The sequence below is a fragment of the Coprinopsis cinerea genome, assembly GCF_000182895.1.
Source record: "Coprinopsis cinerea okayama7#130 chromosome 10 map unlocalized cont3.10, whole genome shotgun sequence".
Classification (NCBI taxonomy): domain Eukaryota; kingdom Fungi; phylum Basidiomycota; class Agaricomycetes; order Agaricales; family Psathyrellaceae; genus Coprinopsis; species Coprinopsis cinerea.
In genome coordinates this window covers 1,466,423-1,483,103 of record NW_003307535.1, presented here as the reverse complement: position 1 = coordinate 1,483,103, position 16,681 = coordinate 1,466,423, and the positions used below count along the sequence as shown (strand labels likewise).

Below are 16,681 nucleotides of genomic sequence, written 5' to 3'. Positions count from 1 at the left end.
ACCCTCGCGTCTCGTTGGCACGCAAGGAACCCTTTTTCCGACCCCACTCATTTTTATCCCATTTTCAGGTCAGTTCATTCCCTGAAAAAGCTCGCTACCGTTTGCGGCTCTGACTTAGCGCCTTCCAGACTCAAAAGAGGGGCAGAAACGTTGCATAAACGCCAGAAAGGGGGTTCTGAAGTGCTGGTTTGGAACTTGGAACGCGACCCCGGATGCCACCATCACGTACCCCAGCAAGTGAAAGGTCACTCAGTGATGCACGACAGAAGCTGCCGTATACTCCTCCACCACTTCCTCCACCATATGACTCTTCGAACACCAGCACCGGCAGTTCTCGAGATAGCTCAGTCCTCACAGAATTGCCGAGTTCTAGCAGGAGTTATCTCTCCGAGTTAACCCCTTTTGCATCGAGTGACGAAGACGCGGAAGGAGAGGATGATAGCGACTATGTCAATGAAAAAGGACGCGTCCTGTTGCAGCCCAGGGCCAAATTGACGCGTTCATGGAATTCCTTGGCGTCCCTAAATCCCATCTCACCGCAAAAGCCGGTGAAAAACGGGAAAACACTATCAACCCCTCGTGGCAAAGCAACCCTGAAATACATCATTGTCGATGGAGTCGAACTTAAGCCAACCGTCGCTTTTGACACGTTCTGGAGATTTGCTGCTGAACGGAAAGCGATTGATGACAGACGCCGGGCTGGCCAACCCGCTCCGTACGTGTTTACATGTCCTCATTTGTCCGCAATCTCGATCTCAAAATCTCATTTTCTGGAATAGGTGGACAGAAGACCCCATTCTGCAGAAATACTTCTTTTGCAATACATTCCGTGTCCTTGATAAAGTATGCCAATACCTAATCGAGCACGTTATCGAGAAAGGATCTCAAGAACCTATCGAAGTCGTCTTTCGCGTTACCCTGTTCAACACATTCACCAAGATCTCCACCTGGGAACGGCTCCAGTCAGAATTGGGGCCGCTCACCTGGGCTTCATACAACCGCGAAAAATACATCGCCGTCCTGGACCAACTCCGAAGCGAAAACCAAGCTCTCTACACCGCCGCCTTCATCAAACCCGCACCCCACTTCGGATTTAAAGAAAACCACATCAACCACCTGTGTCTGCTCGAAAACCTGATGGAGAACGAAATGCCCTACAAATTGTTGGGAGCAAAGACGATGGCGGATGTCTATGAGTATTTGATTTCGTTCCCCGGAATGGGCGATTTCACAACATACCAGCTCATGCTCAACCTCTCCTACACCAACGTCCTCAACTTTCACCGGAACGACTTTACGATCGCAGGTCTCGGTGCCATCTCCGGCCTCAACAAAATGTTCGGACGGTCGTTCTCGGAGGCCTACGCGGATGACAAGGGATTCGCCGAGCAGGTCCTACGATACCTCGCCGAGGCCCAGGACGAACATTTCCAAAGACTCGGGTTGGAGTTCTCGGGTTTGGGACCTGAGAAATTAGGAATGGACTTGTCGGACATCGAACATACCGTATGCGAAGTGGACAAATATTGCCGCAAAGCACATCCGCAACTCAAAGCCAAACGAATGACGATAAAACACGAATACAAACCCGTGACTACCCCGTCAGGTATCCCAGTGCCCTATCCTAAAGAACCAATCCTCCCGAAAGCCTGGTCACACCCCGCGAGGAAGATTCCAAACGTCAGACCTGGACCCTTGACCATCGAGAAGCGATACGAGGTGGACAAGTTGACGGATGACAAAGTGGACGAGCAAGGGAGGAGACTCTTTTTCGTGCATTGGGTTGGGTATTCTCTCAAAGACGCCACATGGGAATTTGAGCAGTCGCTGTTGCAGGATGCACCCCGAGTGGTGCACGAATACATGGCTGCAAAGACGGCTGGCAAGCAGAAGAACGCGAACAAGAGACGGAAATTGAAGTGATCGGGCAACGCCAAAATCTCGATGAACGCTACATACCCTTTTCACTGCCGGCATGGCAGCTTCCCCTCCAACCTTTTTCTAACATTTCGTTGCAGATTTAATTTCAATTATATAGATTGTTGTAATTCCCTTACCGTTCCCCTTAGTCTTGTAGATTTAGAGCCGCTGTTCTAATCTCAGATCTTCTTGGATACCGTCACCTTACGTCGAAGCGCAACGGAAGTACAGCACGACAGGCTTATGAATTCCAGCAGCTGAGATACGATACACAGAAAAGAGTAAGTATATATAAAACGAAAGCACAACAACAGGAGAAAAGTCATCAGGGAAACTTTATGAAAACATCAATCGTACACGCAAAGGTGCTCAAGCGGCTTCATCGTCGAATTCGTGATCGCCACCACCATTGTCATCTAAAAGGCCAGCGGTATCCCTCAATCGTCGAGACATAATCTCGACATAACCCTGGCTGTCTTGCCAATCTTTACCGCTAGCAACAGGGGTCTAAAGAGGAACGAAAACAATTGATCAGCGAATAGTTCAACTGACGGAATGGACCACTTACAAAGTCTAGGCCAGCCAATTTTTGCAATATGGGAGCCAACTTGATCCCCGCCTCACTTCTGAATGTCACAGGATCGGCAGTTTGCAACAGTCGCATCGCGTTGGCCACAGAGGCTTTGGCCGGGGGCATATTCATGTTGCTTGGGTTGGCATAATGGTTGAGGTGGCGCCAGAGAAGCAGCATGAGCATCTCTAGTGAATCTGCGAAAAGAGCCGCGCGTCAATGAAATATGAACAGGAACATGGAATAAGACCTACCCAAAACAACGCGGGCATCATTCTGCACAGACCGCCTAATCCGCATGAGCTCCCGATAAATGAGAGATCGGGTTTGCTCGATCTCGAGGTCTTGCAGCAATGCAGGGTCGAAATCGCGGAGGATCTACAGATGAACGAGGGTGTTTAGTCCTCTACTAGGACTCGAACAGAGCGGCCAACGAACGACTGACCTCTTGGATCTCGTTAGCCCCGATATGGTGCTTGTTCGCCAACTCAGCTCCGATGTCCGAGATTTGTTTGAGGATCTCCGCGAGGTCGTTGGAGAGGTCGTCCAGTGCTGCGAGGGCATCGCCAATCGTTGGGATCGTGGCTGTCATTCCAATTGAGCTATGCCGCATGGTAGATATAGAACGAAGAGGCATACCAGAGAAACGAGAGCCATGGTCATCACGCTTAGGAGTGATAGTTATAGGCGACAAGACCAAATGAATATCCTCCTCTGGAGACACAATCAGATTCCGTTAGAACAGGAAATCAGAACACGGCTTACCAGTGAAATCACTAGCCGAACCAATATACGAAATCACGCTCTTGTGCAAGAGGCGTTCCTTCTGCTGCACCATAACATCGAACTTGCTCAACGAACCGTGGCCTGTGTTAGCAGATAAGTAACCGCGACGCCTAATTCGGTCTCCAAAGAACGTACCAAAGGCATACACATTGCTCGCCTGCACTTCACTGTCGGTGGAAGGAATGACGCGGTCAAAGGCTTTGCCTCGCCCAAGGGTCCTTGTGGACAAACTAAGGATGGCAGCGTTGATGACGCCGAACCCAGAGTTGGCTGAAAGCTGCGCCTCCATCAGTATGATAATCGCGACATGAAACAATCCGACATACAAGGTCAGTTCGAGGGACGGATGGCAAGACACTGGCGCAGAGGTTAACCACCAAGTGGAGCTCCTCGAGGATAGACAGTGGCACGTAATCAGCCTGCGTTTTCAACAGGATGGCGATAGTCGAGGAGTGGTTCGAGAGGAAGTCCAGAGCCTGCGCAGAGAATTATCAGTTATCGGTACCAATCAGGAGAATCCAAGAAAAAGAACATACGTGGTTAGTAGCTGTCGTATGCTTGTTGCCCAAGACAGCGATGATAGCGTTGACGACTTGGACAGCAGGGGTGAACAGTTGGTGGTAGCGTTGGATGGCCGAAGGCAGGAACGAGTCGTGGTCCATGAATGCTTGGTCGGCTTCTGGCATCGCATCCAAGTAGTCGCATTGGGCGAGAGTCGGGATCAGCTGCGCCTCAAGCAACCTCTCCGCTCCCGATCTCGTCTGGGCCATCCTAATGAACAGCGACATCTTCGCCTCGTAGACGTACAGAGGGTTGAGGTCATCTGCAGAGGAGGAATCAGTGAGAAAGGATGGCCCCATGTGAAATCCGAAAGCACATACCAGGTTCAGGCTTAAGGACAGACTGTAGCAGGGCATCCGAATCCTTAAGACCCCTCACGAAGTTGGTAAGAATACCATGTCGATCCAATGCCGAGAGCGCAACATGCGGCTTCTCCAAACTCGACAATTGAGTAATCGCATCCAAAAGCATGAACGCCACCGTCTTCCAAACTTCCGTTCCATCGATCGCATCCCTGGCAACAACAGCAACCAACCTCTCCAACCCGGGCTTCAGGGATGACAAGATTCCCGATTCAACCTTGGCGGTTCTGGAGGAACCAGTCGAGTTGACGAGTGCGAGGGAGCGCGTACTGCCGCTAAATGGGCTACCCTGCCTTGAAGAATAATCGAGGTTGAAAACGTCCTTGGAATCGTCCGAGAGGCTGCTGTCGTGGTCAGAAACGAGGACGAGGTGGATGAAGTTGATGAGAGAGCCGTAGAGGTTGCCTCTGATCAGTTCCGAATGGTTGCTGTCGAGGATACCTTCAACGATACTTCGCAGAATGGAGTAAAGTCGTTCGGCTGGAAGAGATCCGGTTCCTTCGACTCCACCAGACTGCAAAACGAGTTGATGTCGTCGATCTTCTCGCAACTTGGTGATGAGCGAAAGTGTGGTTTCCGACAACAAGACGGCGGTGGGTTCTTCGATATTGGGCGAGCGAATGGCAGGTGGAAGGACATGGAGGAGGTCGAACAACATATTCTCCCTGCGATCATGCGGCAGTCGGTCGAAGCACTTGGTGAGCGCAAGATCGAGGAGACGGCGCCATGATTCGAACCCAGTCGCAACACTGAACGCAATTTGCCGCCTATGATTCTCGATCGCACAACTCTCCAATACGTAGTTTATCTCCGCATTGAGTTGATCGTTCTGGGCAGTCGTGGCAATGCTTCCCTGAGAGAGGAGTGTCTGTTTGGCGGTGGAGATCATCCGAAGCAATGTGGGGCGGTCGACAACTTCGCATCCATTGGCGTCCTTCCGGATCGAGGCCTGCAAGTTCAACTGAGCAAGGTACTGCAAGTCGACGTGGTTAACTTGCAACGTATCCTGCCACTCGAACAACAACGACTGGAAGAAGTCGACGATACGCATGTTTGACTGGCCGACCTCCCGGAAGGTATGGAAGTCGTGCTCCTCCTCGTAATCCACATCAATACCGAACAGAATCTCGAGCAGATCCGTGACACTCTTGTGGTGTCCCTTGCTCGTCAACAAGTGAAGTTCGAGGGCGACAAGGTCGAAGATGTAGGATCGCAATCGGAGGAAGGAGCTCAATGCCTCGACCGTCGTAATCACTCCCGACCCATCTCCGTAGATGACCTTGATGACGATATTCGCAGGGCACTCTGGAGCTCCAGGAGAAATGTTCGAAATTTGACGAGCGAAGAAATCCTCCCGCGTGCGCAAATACCGGGTTACAAATTCGGACGTTCGTGGGTGCGTGCAGAGCTGGTAGATGACGCGATAACAACGTTCAGCCAATGCGGGGAGGGAGATGGCAAGAGGGATGGTTTGAATGCGATGTTCTGGATTCCTTCGATCCTTGATACGCGGTACGCCTTCATTCACCAACTCCAGGATGACATGGATCGAGGTCCTGCGCGCGTGCAATGCACGGGGATCTTCCACCAGAGGTTTGCTACTCCCGAAAAGGAGCCAATGGCCAAGATTGGGGAAACTGCGGCTATTACTCGTGTCCTGGATCAACAAATCCAACGACGCCAATCGGATAGCCTGATCCAAGGAGCTGCTCGCGTCGTCAATGGTGGGCGCTCCCGCGCCAGAGTTGAGCTCGGCGTTGATCTCAGCTTCGGTAATATCCGGCACAAGCTCTGCTTCCAAGGTCTTGACGAATGCAGCGAGGATTCGTTCCGAGTTGGGACTGCGGTCGATGAGGGCGACGAGGTTGGTGAAGTATGGGGAGGTGGAGAGGAAGGTGAGAACCTTGACCGACAACAGGACGATCTCAGCATGACTACTGTACTCCATGTACTGGGCGATGGCTGGCGTGTAGCGCGGGTCGAAGGACAGGGCTTGGTCGAACTTGGTGAAGTAGGATCGATGATGGAGATGACCAATGTAGGGCGCCGTGTTGAATTCGGACAGAAGGGGGAGGAGGACATCGAGGAAGATGTCTTGAATCTCCAGCAACCTTGAAACAATTCGGAGCACTCGGATGATAGTGTTCCTGAACGCTGGCTCCTCGTCCGCAAGTCCCTTCTCGAATCCATCCAGTGCATCGACAAGGTATGAGAGCAAGCTCGCCTGCAAGGGTGAAGTGCTCAGCAACCGAGTCATGACGTCGAACCCTGGATGGATGAGGTAGGGTACGATAGACTCAGTCTTGAGAGGTCCCTCTTCTGCCAGGCTAACCAAAGATTCGAGATTAAAGCCAGCAACGGCCCGCTCGATGTAGCACAAGCAGAGGTCATTGATGCGCCATCTGTCCGAGGGGTCATTGTACTCTCGGTTTGGAATGTTCGCAAAGACGTTGTCGATAACGAAGGAGGTGTAGGGACCAACTCCGGGAAGTCGGTAGGGCTGGCCCAGGGTGTCCGGGATGGTGTTTGAGGGAATCATGCCAGTTGCCCGATCTCGTTCTGGCAGGCGCTTGGCGGTATGAATGAGGGTGCTCAGAAGTTTGAGGAAGGGAATTGTGGCCGGGTATTGTCGATGTACCGCCTCGATCTGCTCCAACTCTACTTCTACTCCCTTCCCGGATGCCAGAGATGTCGAGAAGCCACCCGTTTGCCCTCTAACATTGATCACCTCATTTCGCTCCAAAGATGTCCACACAGCTCGACAAATTTCCAAACCAGGGCTTCCTCCTCCAGGTTCGCAGAAGGCGGCGAGTGTGTCGAACAGCGCGCCTTTCAACTCCAGTGGCACGCTCAAGGGAATGAGGTTGGCGAGAGTAGGGATGGCGCGGAAGTGAATATGGCCGGCAATGGCCTTGCGTACATTGATAGAGTATCGGACAACGGAGGCCAACAGTCGAAGGAATGCCTGGGCGAAAATGACGTCTTTGTTGCTGATGACTGGCTGTTGGGCGGGTACCGGCTGGGCGAGGTTCTGAATGGAATGAGAGAACGTCGAGGTTAGGCCGAGGGATTGAGGTTGGGGGTTGCTCTTCGGGTTCGCAATTGCGTTCGTCCATGCATCGAGGATACCAAAGATGGCAGTCCATGAAATAGCGGGAGTCGCAGCGGTTGAAGATGAGATCGAGCTTCCGGGAAGAACCTCTCCAGTTCCCCGAGCTAAAAAGTTATAAGCCAGCTCGCTACACTGCTGTCCCTTGGCCAGTCCATTGATCATATCGTAAAGAGCAGTCAGCATGATCAAGTCTTGAGAAGATGTTGACCAAACCGCCCATTGGAGGAAAGCAGGAAGTCGGCCAGCGGTGGCTTCCACAAATTCAAGGTAGGTGATGCTAGCGTCAACCGATCCAGCTCCCCAGAACTGCAGAGCGCGCTCTTGCGGAAGAGCTTGGAACAGCAACCCAATGAAGGAGTAAAGAATGGCAATGTCGTGTCTGGGTTGCTGGGCTGGCTTCTCGGGTTCTGGTACCGAAGGCGCGCCGTACCGTGAGGCTGCCCGGTTTCGCTCGGTCCTCGCATTTGCCAGGACGACGTCCTCTTGCCGTTGCTTTATCTTTCGGAGCTCCGAGGACGCATATGTGATCAAAGAGCGAACGAGAGTTTCGAAAGTCGAGAGAAGGAGCAACTTCGAGTCTTGCGCAGGGAGTTCTGGTTGCTCGGTTGTTTCGGTTACTGGAGAGGTGACGAGGGATGGTGGAAGGGCTTCTTTCTCGTTCTTTCGAGATAACCGCGCGACAGTGATGGCCAAATAGGTGAATGCGTCTCCCTGAACAGCGTTCCATACTTGGGTTTCAAGTTCTTCATTTTTGAAACCCGCTCGGTGCTCCAGGCTCGCGTCGTTGTGGCGTGCATCAGTGATGAACATTGTCCATTTGAGAAGGATAGCTGCCTTCAACCCGGGCTCCTTCCATGTTGTTGACGGGGAGAGCTTTTTGCTCATATAAGTGAGAAGTGATTGGTCGGTCGATACTCTTGAGCGAAGGGAGCCGAGGGGTGAATCGGGGTCGCAAGGTTCGAAGCTGATGAATACGGCGGTGAGGATGTGATAGGCCAGGAAGTGGGTTGGATGGTCAGACAGCCAGTCGATGAAGGCTCGAATCTCGTTGGGCTCTATACACCCGTGCTGTGCTATTGTGGTCAACGAAATGGCCAGCTTGCGTCGTTCGTAATTGAGTGAGTCTCTCCTTCCCTTCAGAATGTCGTAGCCGAGAACACCTTGCCCTAGAAAACGCCTGAGCATTGCTTATCTGCGAGACTATAAGAAACAAACCTTGAGCTGATGGGGATACTGTGTTACTTGTTGCATTTTTGAGGGCGATGTCTGCTTTGGCGATGACATTGTCGAGCTGCTGGATCTCTTTGAAGATCCTATGGGCGAAAGATGTTTGCCCTCCGGGTGTAGCTTCCACGGGCAAGATCTCCGTCCGGACAAAGCTGCGGAGACGTTGGAGGGTTGGAGGCGCGTCCGGTCGCTCGCCTTCAAGGGACGCGGCAAGGAGGGTTCCAATGGAATCAGCGAGGTCCCGTCTTCGTGCATGGTACTCGCGAACTGTGGCTTCAATGTAGTCGACGGGAGATAGGTTCGTATTGTTTCGCATAACGGAATGAAGAACGCTTGCGACATGCTTTTCTGAGCAATCGAGATGTTGGGAAATGAGTAGAACTTGACGGGCAAAGTCAGAGTTCACTGCAACCTGTTTTCCGTCGATGGTGATTTTCCCTAAAGGCTATCAGTATATATTTGTAGTGTTCAAATGATAGAGCATACCTGATTCGACCTCCCTTTGTTCTTGAGCATTTCTAGGACCAACATCGAACAGTTTGAGCAGACGCGGTTTCTGAACCATGATCTCTTCAAACAGTTCCCGATCCCCCTGGTGAGGCTCTTCTGGGCCACGGGCCAAGGCCCTTGTCAGGGCGTCTTTCAGACGGTGTATGTTGTCCATGATAAGGGGTGTGTCGAAACCAGAACCAGCAGCACGACGACAAGGACCGCTGGCGCGACGATGAAAGCCTTGCACACAACGCCGTGCGCGAAACCGCGTTTGGCTTGGAACAAACACGGACATACATGCCAAGACCAAGGTAGATCAATCCATACCATGTCCCGCGCCTCGTGAACTTGGACTGCGCCTGCACCGTCCGTCGCGATTCCAAAGAATTGATAATCTCTTCTTACATGGAGACTAGTCTTGATTCAGAATCCAACTAATTCCATACATAGGCCCAAATCGCCCAGGATAATCAACAGCAGCGACCGCCTGCAGTAAACCTTGCGGGACATGGGCCAGAATTCGTCCTCCCAGCCATCGGTGAGTGGGCTTGACTGTGATTCAAACCCTACGCTATATGCTTATAAACGATAAGGAGACACATGAATCGGCTGGATCTATGAACATTCCAGGATCCTGTACGTTCCTACCGTGGACTTGATCTCAGAGGTGCATCTTAACGGCGCCTGTCCCTAGACAACGCCAGCGCTTTCCAAGGTGCCAGCAACGTGAATATACACGGTGGAACTATCAATGTGGTCGGAGGAAACCTTATAAATACCTCACATACGATCCACAAGCGGTCGCCAGATGAAGGTATCCCTATCTCGATTGACTCTCGGAGGCCAAGTTAATGGTTCGACAAGCAGCCCTGGTCATTGAAATCTTGGAATGGCTCGCTCCCACCATAAACTTCAGGGCTGACCAAATGGACAATATTGAGAAATCATCGCCGGGAACGGGGACCTGGTTTCTCCACAGCCCACTTTATGAAAAATGGAAGCAGAGTCGAGGAGGAATCATCCTGGGCACTGGAATGCGTACGTGTGGGTTTGACTTCCTGCGAAAAGCGTGACCACTCATGCCACTCTGCAGCTGGTGCTGGAAAAACGGTCCTCTCGTGAGTCACTAGTCGCTCTCCATCGGCCAATCCCAAGGATTATGGTTGACATATTTGGCAGATCCCTCATCGTTGATGATCTCGAACAGATGCCGGGAAGAATTGGCATCGTCTTCGCCTATTTCCGGTACACCTCGAACGTCTCTGCGAGGGATATCCTTGAAGGGCTCGTCAAGCTGCATCTCCAAAGAGACGATACCTTGGTCACGCTGATCAAGGACACCTACACGAGACACAAGGCCCAAAGGACGCGTCCAAGTCAGGGCGAACTTCTATCCATACTGCGCGAGATAGAAAAGGTTTACGACATCACGTTTTACGTCCTAGATGGCCTCGACGAAGTGGGAAGCGATACCCAATTCGATCTTATCGAGGTCATTCAATTGCTACACGGGAATTTTGTCATCATGACGCGCCCTCTCGATATCCTGGACGCCATACCCCATGCCGTCCTTGTCAACGTCACAGCCCAAGATCGGGACATCGAACTTCTCGTCTCCCAAAAGATCGATCGAAATCCCCGGTTCCGCAAGCTTCTGGAGAATCATGGCTGCCGTGAGCTAGTCAGTAGACAAGTCCTCGTCAAATCAAATGGAATGTAGGTTCTTCGTCACATCAGGATGGGTCTCCACTCACACTGCTCAGGTTCCTACACGCTGCGCTTCAACTCGAGGCCCTCCAACAATGTTCAACCATCGCGAGTGTACAAGAAACTCTCGATCGGTTCCCCGCCAAGCTGGAAGAGATGTACGCGGTCACCGTGGCGCGCATCGAGCGACAATCTCCCGAGTACGCTGCGCTAGCAAAGCGAGTACTTACTCTCCTCCTCTGCGCGCAAGCGCCCTTGACCGTCGCGGAACTCCGATATGTAATAGCGACGGACTCAACGATGCACCGTTACGAAGGCTCTCGTGTAGTCGACATCAACACCCTCGTTTCCGTCTGTTGTGGCCTTGTCCATGTCGGAAAGAACGGCATCGTCCAGCTCGTTCGTGGGTGATTTTCAATGTTCATCTAGGAGCCCGGCTCACAAAACGAAAATGCGTAGATTTCACAGCCTTGGATGCGCTCAAACCCATTATCCTTCAAGATCCTTCAATGTCCCATGGCTGGCTGGCGCAAGTATGCATGCAGCGCCTCGTCGATTGTAACATCACGGACTGGCCCATGAACCACTCCTTGTCACGATTTGAAGATGCCTTGAAGCAGCAACGATTTCTTCAGTATTCCTATGACCACTGGGCTACCCATGCAAAGGAAGTGGGAACTGACTCCAGCGCTTTCGATGCTGTCCTCACCTTTCTCCGTCGCTGTACTTCGTACCCTTGTCCTATCGACCTCACCTGTGGATACGATGTCCTCTCCCACCCTCAGGGACAACTCGAACAACTGGGTTCATTGCAACTCGCCAGTCGCTATGGTCTTCCCGCGACTTTTGGTGACGTCCTCGTCAAACAAGACGAGTCGAATTTAAACACTGTGACAAAACCGCTAGGACTCACCGCTCTTATGGTCGCCGCGTGGTTCGACCAAGGGGAAACCGTTCAGTGGCTCCTCCAACAGGAAAGCCTCGATATCAACGCTCCAAACGCCAGCGGCCAAACGGCTCTAATGCTGGCTTCAGCAAAAGGCTATGAAGCCATCGTCAAACAGCTGCTCCAGCTGCCTACCGTCAGGGAGGACGTCAACATGCAGGATGTAACCGGATGGACAGCACTTATGCTCGCCTCGTGGTTCGGCTATTCCAGCATCGTGAAGCTCTTACTAGCATGTGAAGCCGATGGAACAGTGGTCACTAAGAATGGAACGACAGCCCTTATCCTCGCTTCGTGGAAAGGCCATGTATCCGTGGTCGACCAATTGCTCGAGCATCATCCTTCCACGGTAGACGTGAATGTACGAAATGAATGGGGACTCACACCACTCCTGGTTGCGTGTTGGAATGGCCACGTCCCAGTCGTTGAACGCCTCTTGATGTACCCGGGCGTTCAGGTTGGCCTTGAGGATGTTACTGGCTTAACACCGTTGGCACATGCGAAGCGCTGCGACCATCGGAGCATCGTCAACCGACTGCTTGGACACCCTGGCATGACATCCAATGCCCAACTAGCAGAGGAAGAGCTCATGCCCGGGTCGGAATTCTCGATCGATGACCAGGCTATGGCCATTGCACTGGACCCAAGGGTTCCTCTCATATGGTACGTGCCATTCGCCCCTAGAGTTATCGTCTACTGACTATTATGCCACCAGCATTATGGGCACTGAATCTGCTAAGACATCGGCAAGTAATCATGATGTTGTATCATCCACAGCACACTGAATATTGTTGTTCCAAATGAAGCTCCTCCATGCCCTATTCACGTGTGCAACTGCGAGGACATCGACCGCTGTGGGAAACAGGATACATCTCCACACCCTCAGCCCGGACGGCGCCTCCCAAGTGCACATCCTCGATCTTCCAGCCTTCGAAAATGATTCCTTAGATCATGACAGAAATATCAGTGATGCCCTGGTCTCTTATTTCTCCAAGTTCGTTCAGACTCATAGCTTGCCTTGTACTCAAACTAACCTGCATACTGGATCCAGACATTCTGGACATCATCCTCACGCACTCGTCTTTGCCTACGACATCTCCCAACCATGGTCACGCCCTCGGCCATTGGATATCCACAATTTCAACCTACTCAGGGATCTGTGCGGCGTGTCCTACTGTCCAAATCTCACCGTCCTCACCACCAACTGGAACTCTGGTGGCGGTTTGGGCGGCTCAGAAGAGAGATTCATGAGACGAGAAAATGAGTTGCGCTCAGCCACTCGTCTATGCAAACTCTTCATTGACCGTGGCGCTACCTTCAAACGTGACTCTGAATTCTACCCCCGGGACACTGGTACTGGCTTACCCAGCGCCTTCCCGTCGTTCCAGCAGCTCCTAGGACAAACCCCCAAACCACTCGCAATCCAAACTCAGCTCGCTTCTTCCTCGTCCAACGGCAACCTAGATGCAGTAGCCGTCCAAGAGACACTACGGCGTAGGGTCAAAGAGCGCCTCCTGTTCCAGCAAAATCAATTGGACATCAAAATCCGTACGATTGAGCGAGATTTGCGCTGGTGCTCGGGTGGAGCGGAAGGCAAAGGCTCGTCGGGCTCCTTTCGCCGTTTGTTGGTGGCTAGGGTGAAGAACGAGGAGAACATTCGGTGGTTGAAGCAGTTTATCCCGGATGCTGGATCACCTTAGATCGCTCGAACCACGGACCCATCGCGACGTTTGGGTTCTGACGTTGGGAATACAAATTACTAGGATTACTATGTCACATCACTTCTTCGGGTCTGGAGGTTGCTGATGACAGGACGCAGGCATAGCATCGAGGCCGACGCGCGCACACAGAGAACGCAGTCGACAAACATTGTGTGGAAGCCCGTGCGGAGGACTGTGATACATCCGTTGTAGTAACGTTTGCATGAGGCCCATGATCATTGTCGATAAGCGCCGATCCGGGAAATGGTGCATTCCCACGCCCCTGGGTAAGCGCTCACATCGATGAAGTCCGCCCTTTCGCTGAAATGCCATGCTTCATAGCCTTAAAACCAGACTCTAGCCTTTAAAGAAGCTGAATTCCATGTACAATGCGATGGCTACTATGACCACCATGTCAATCATGCTTCCAGTAAACCCAGTATCTAGTATCTTTCCATCACATAGAGCCATGGAAACTAGACATGATGTCGAATCGCTTCAACGAGAGCGTCAGCCTGGAAGTTAACCATCTAGGAGAACTAAGCAGGAGAGACTCACCTCCATAAGATATTTCCTCCTAGCCTTTGCATTCTATCATCGATTCATCAGTGCCAATTCACCTCGACAAAAAGATTCCTGAGCTCACACTCTGTATCAGCCTCGCTTGAAGCACACCAATCTTCTCCGCTCTCTTCAGATCCTCTTCTCTAGCTCTCCTCATTGTTTCCGGCGCACAAAGTACGCTCAGCGTCCGGGAAAGCCCAGAGGTAGGAGTGGCCACCCGCAAAAATCCATCGAGCTCATGAATCATTGCAGTGATGGCTTCGTCCGCACGTTTCCCTCTGGAATGTCCTACGGCAGTCTGGCTGGCCGCATCTATTGCATTCCTCACCGATTCTGAGATCAGCCTAGATATAAATCGATGTCAGCCTTTTCGGGTACTAGTTTAAGCGCCCAGATTGAAACGAAAAGCTCAACACCCAGTCGGCGCGCAAGCCTCGAGACCTCGCATACTAATAGAACCCACATGCGATGAAAAGAAGAAACTTGAAGCCAACCTCTTCAGTTTCCGCGCCATGGCCAGCGACCGCAAGAACCTCGAGTCGCTTATCAGACCACGACACAGTCTGATGACAGTAAGGCACTGCGTAAAATACGCCCGTCCAACGAAATGCAGCTTTTGTGCGCAGCTTCGGTAAAGGGTGGACTCGAGGTCACCTGTCTTTGATGTAGAAGGCGGCATCTCTGTAGTCTGTCGCTTTTCCGGCGGGTTGTTGCGCCAATAATCTGACAGGCGTCGGGGTTTGAAGCCAAGGAAGGTGCGAGTCAGACTCATGTGCCGTACGAGGCGGCTTCTCAGGCGCCTGCCTGCCACCACGAGGTGTATATAGACCGATAAGATGTTTCCTGGGGCATGGCATGGTGGTATTCGCGGCTTCCAAAACAACCTAGTATACACAATCGAAGATGATAGAAGAACATACTAGCGTCCCTGATTCCTCATTTGCAATTCCCAGACTTCGCGGTTTCACGTAGCACGCTTTGCAAGGATATCATAATGACCAGGTCTAGTGACGAAGCAGTCACTAAATGCGCCAAATGCAGACGTCACATCGATGGACTTACCGATAAAGCAATGTGATAGGCTCCTGATCTTCTGGTCCTTCTTTGAAGGTCACAAAGTCCACACTGTCGCTCTTATGACCATCCAAATAGGCAACATTGAGATTGATCTTCAACTCCCGGCAGAGGGCGAGCATTTGGACATGGTCTATACACCCGTCGGTCAAACATGTCCCCGGTCAACTGCTATTAGCATGTCCGACTCACCAGCCTCTACTCCCACCGGATCGACAAACCGAGAACAGAAATCGACAGCAGTCATCTCCAAATCGCGCTCAGCATCATAGAAGAATCCAGAATATTGGTCGCTGTTGTTCTTCAAATGGGCGCTCTGTGTCGAGAAGATGTTCAATGCTATGCTGTATAAGGACCAAGATAAGGGACTGACGGCAATCATTCGAAGGTAATAGACAATGTAGGCAGGAACAGGCTCGTCTATAAAGCGCAAAAGATAAGCTTTGTGCATCGTTGTAAGTCGACGTTGAAAGAAATCATTGGTACCTTCCTCATCGACACTCGGATCCGTAGCCTGGTCTTGGAAACGCGCTAACAGACGGTCAGAATCCAGCTTGAATCCTTTCTTGTTGGGTGTCGTGATGTTTTGAATGAGAGCAGTGAACATCGCATAAGGTTCTTCGAGGATAAACTCGTCCGTTCCCGACAAAAGGATTGCCGTCCGTGTCGATTCCAGAATCGAAAGGCTGGAGCCTACTTTCAGATCACGATGTTCAGGCGGGGTGTGGAGGAGCTGGTCGATATAGGCAAAGGCCAGTGCTACATTGACAGTGAGAGATGAGCTGCACCTTCTTAAAATGCTATAACCCGAGACTGACATCGGTAAAAGCAATCGCCATCCCCTACAATCCATGTTCAACGTCAATCTCACAGATAAGGGACAGATACGCACCTCGAGCACGTCTGATCCCAGTGTAGCCCTGTCCCACAAGCCAGTCAATCTGGCTCACAAATGACGCCGACCCGTTCTCATATTCTGCTCGCAAGGTGGCCATCGGGGCCAATTCAGAGACCAACGGCACATCCGGGATAGATTCGTTGAACAATTGCTATTCAAAACATCGTTTGAGCGCTTCAGGAGATTTTCCAGGCCGTCACGAACGAACCTGGTTCTTATCGTACATCTCAGCCGTCGAGAGCTCCTTCAGTTGCGCCTGCGTCGTCTGATCCTGGGGCTGCTGCTGCTCCTGAGCCTGCTCGGGCGTTATCTGCGTCATTTCTGTCTTGCGTTTACTGCGGCGTCGGTTTGAGTTGCGTGGTGGTGGTTCGGGTACAAGAAGTAAGCCCTCTTTAACTGGCGAAGCTTGTGTGCTATGGAAGCTGAGGCCATCCAAAGCTTGAGTGGACCCAAGCTCGAACGTCGCGAGGAAACTCGGCCCGCCATTCCCAAAATCATCATCGTCGTCGAGCTCGAGTTCCTTGAATTTGGGTTTTTCGACTACCGGCAAAAAAAGGGAAAAATCAGTGGCATAAGGATGGGTTTGAAGGCTGAGAACGAACCCGGCGGCGGCTCGTTTGGGCGACTTTTAGGGGTTGGTGGACGCGGTGTCGCCGCTCCAGATGAAACCGAATCGTCGAAATCCAGTACTTCCAGAGACGCAGTCGCAGAGTCCAGGGACATGTGGGATAGAGAATTAGGCTGTCCATGGAGGAAGCGGT

The 16,681-nt window shown here is 51.8% G+C and overlaps 5 protein-coding genes across 5 annotated transcripts; 3 read left to right on the top strand and 2 right to left on the bottom strand.

The window, feature by feature from the left end:
* Positions 1–612: 612 nt before the first annotated feature.
* On the top strand, positions 613–1,923 carry CC1G_11207 (hypothetical protein; the record flags this gene model as incomplete). The annotated part of the gene is made up of 1 exon (XM_001834242.2): positions 613–1,923. One exon carries the CDS (start codon positions 613–615, stop codon positions 1,921–1,923), a length of 1,311 nt encoding a protein of 436 aa, XP_001834294.2.
* Positions 1,924–2,289: 366 nt separating this feature from the next.
* Positions 2,290–9,203, bottom strand: CC1G_11206 (hypothetical protein; the record flags this gene model as incomplete). The annotated part of the gene is made up of 12 exons (XM_001834241.1): positions 2,290–2,427; positions 2,489–2,688; positions 2,746–2,869; positions 2,937–3,076; positions 3,131–3,205; positions 3,257–3,358; positions 3,413–3,554; positions 3,604–3,753; positions 3,814–4,100; positions 4,159–8,478; positions 8,528–8,977; positions 9,026–9,203. 12 exons carry the CDS (start codon positions 9,201–9,203, stop codon positions 2,290–2,292), a joined length of 6,306 nt encoding a protein of 2,101 aa, XP_001834293.1.
* A 1,035-nt stretch (positions 9,204–10,238) lies between these two features.
* On the top strand, positions 10,239–12,384 carry CC1G_15324 (ankyrin repeat domain-containing protein 29; the record flags this gene model as incomplete). Its single annotated transcript, XM_002910371.1, has 3 exons — positions 10,239–10,747; positions 10,795–11,141; positions 11,168–12,384. The coding sequence occupies 3 exons, from the start codon at positions 10,239–10,241 to the stop codon at positions 12,382–12,384; spliced, it is 2,073 nt and encodes a 690-aa protein (XP_002910417.1).
* A 100-nt stretch (positions 12,385–12,484) lies between these two features.
* CC1G_15323 (hypothetical protein) lies at positions 12,485–13,384 on the top strand (the record flags this gene model as incomplete). The annotated part of the gene is made up of 2 exons (XM_002910370.1): positions 12,485–12,678; positions 12,736–13,384. The coding sequence occupies 2 exons, from the start codon at positions 12,485–12,487 to the stop codon at positions 13,382–13,384; spliced, it is 843 nt and encodes a 280-aa protein (XP_002910416.1).
* Positions 13,385–13,841: 457 nt separating this feature from the next.
* CC1G_11204 (hypothetical protein) lies at positions 13,842–16,643 on the bottom strand (the record flags this gene model as incomplete). Its single annotated transcript, XM_001834239.2, has 11 exons — positions 13,842–13,880; positions 13,943–13,975; positions 14,031–14,292; positions 15,011–15,155; positions 15,215–15,338; positions 15,396–15,442; positions 15,509–15,781; positions 15,841–15,864; positions 15,915–16,071; positions 16,129–16,460; positions 16,523–16,643. The coding sequence occupies 11 exons, from the start codon at positions 16,641–16,643 to the stop codon at positions 13,842–13,844; spliced, it is 1,557 nt and encodes a 518-aa protein (XP_001834291.2).
* Between the last annotated feature and the right edge of the window lie 38 nt (positions 16,644–16,681).